Source organism: Geospiza fortis, unplaced genomic scaffold (genome assembly GCF_000277835.1).
Source record: "Geospiza fortis unplaced genomic scaffold, GeoFor_1.0 C13389453, whole genome shotgun sequence".
Lineage (NCBI taxonomy): Eukaryota > Metazoa > Chordata > Aves > Passeriformes > Thraupidae > Geospiza > Geospiza fortis.
The window spans coordinates 1-992 of NW_005062764.1; the positions used below are offsets into that span (position 1 = coordinate 1).

Below are 992 nucleotides of genomic sequence, written 5' to 3' on the forward strand. Positions count from 1 at the left end.
TGCTCCCAGGCTCTTCCTCTCCTTCTCTGGCCCTCCCTGCTCCGTGTCCTAGTGAGGCTCCGAGCCACAGACACCTCTTGTCCCCACAGCTGTTCCTCAATGCCAAGTGCAACATGATCCGGGACAAGCAAGTCCTAGAGAAGCAGATGATCCTCAAGGAACTGGTGGAGGAGGAGAAACGCCTGGATAAGATGATGGAAATGGAGCGGGAGAAGGGCATGGAGGTCCAGGAGGAGCTGGAGCGCCAGAGGAAGCAGGAGCTGATGAGGTGAGCAGGAGGTTCCCTCTTCCCCTTGGAGGCATTCGGCCCATTCCAACCACACCAAGCCCTGTCCATGCCAGCGTTCCCATGATGGGGAGCAGGATGGAGCCACAGGAAACCCTTCTGCTCTTGTATTCCCAGAGCCCGGCAGGGCATTGTGAAACAGATGGAGCAGAATGCAGAGGAGAGGGCATTGAGGGCTGAGGAGCTGTACCAGGAGGGCCAGAGGCAGCTGGAGCGACTGGAGCAGATGAAGAGGGAGGATCGGAAGGTGGGAGCAGGGAACAGGGGGGTGCAGGGATGTTTCCACCTGGCTGGAAAGGGATTGGCAGAGCTGGATCAGCCACACTCAGGGAGTGGGGACAGCAGCCAGCAGGATCAGAGCTCTGGTCCCTTGGGGACATTGTGACATCCCAGGGAGGTGGCCCAAAGCCTGCCTGCCCTGAGTGATGAGGATGGAAGAGCGCTCGACTTGGTGGTCTCCAACACTGCATGGCATTTCCAGGCCTGGGAGCAGAAACAGGAGCAACGAAAGCAAATCCATGCTGATATTAAACATTTCAATGTGGAAAGCCAGAGGCTGAAAGATCAACAGCGGGAGCAGGAGAGGTTGGAGGATGAACGGGTGCTGGAGCAGCAGCGGCAGAAGGCTGTAAGAGCAGTGGGCTCCTGGTGGGGTGGGCAGGGGCTGCAAGAGCTGTCCTCAGGCTCTGTCCCACCCTGGGGCTCT

General features: G+C 58.6%; 1 protein-coding gene across 1 annotated transcript; it reads left to right on the top strand.

The window, feature by feature from the left end:
• Positions 1 to 89: 89 nt before the first annotated feature.
• On the top strand, positions 90 to 914 carry LOC102035660 (cilia- and flagella-associated protein 45-like; the record flags this gene model as incomplete). Its single annotated transcript, XM_005431585.1, has 3 exons — positions 90 to 268; positions 404 to 533; positions 768 to 914. Coding segments are annotated over 3 exons (456 nt in total), but the record flags the coding sequence as incomplete, so codon positions are not given.
• Positions 915 to 992: the final 78 nt, after the last annotated feature.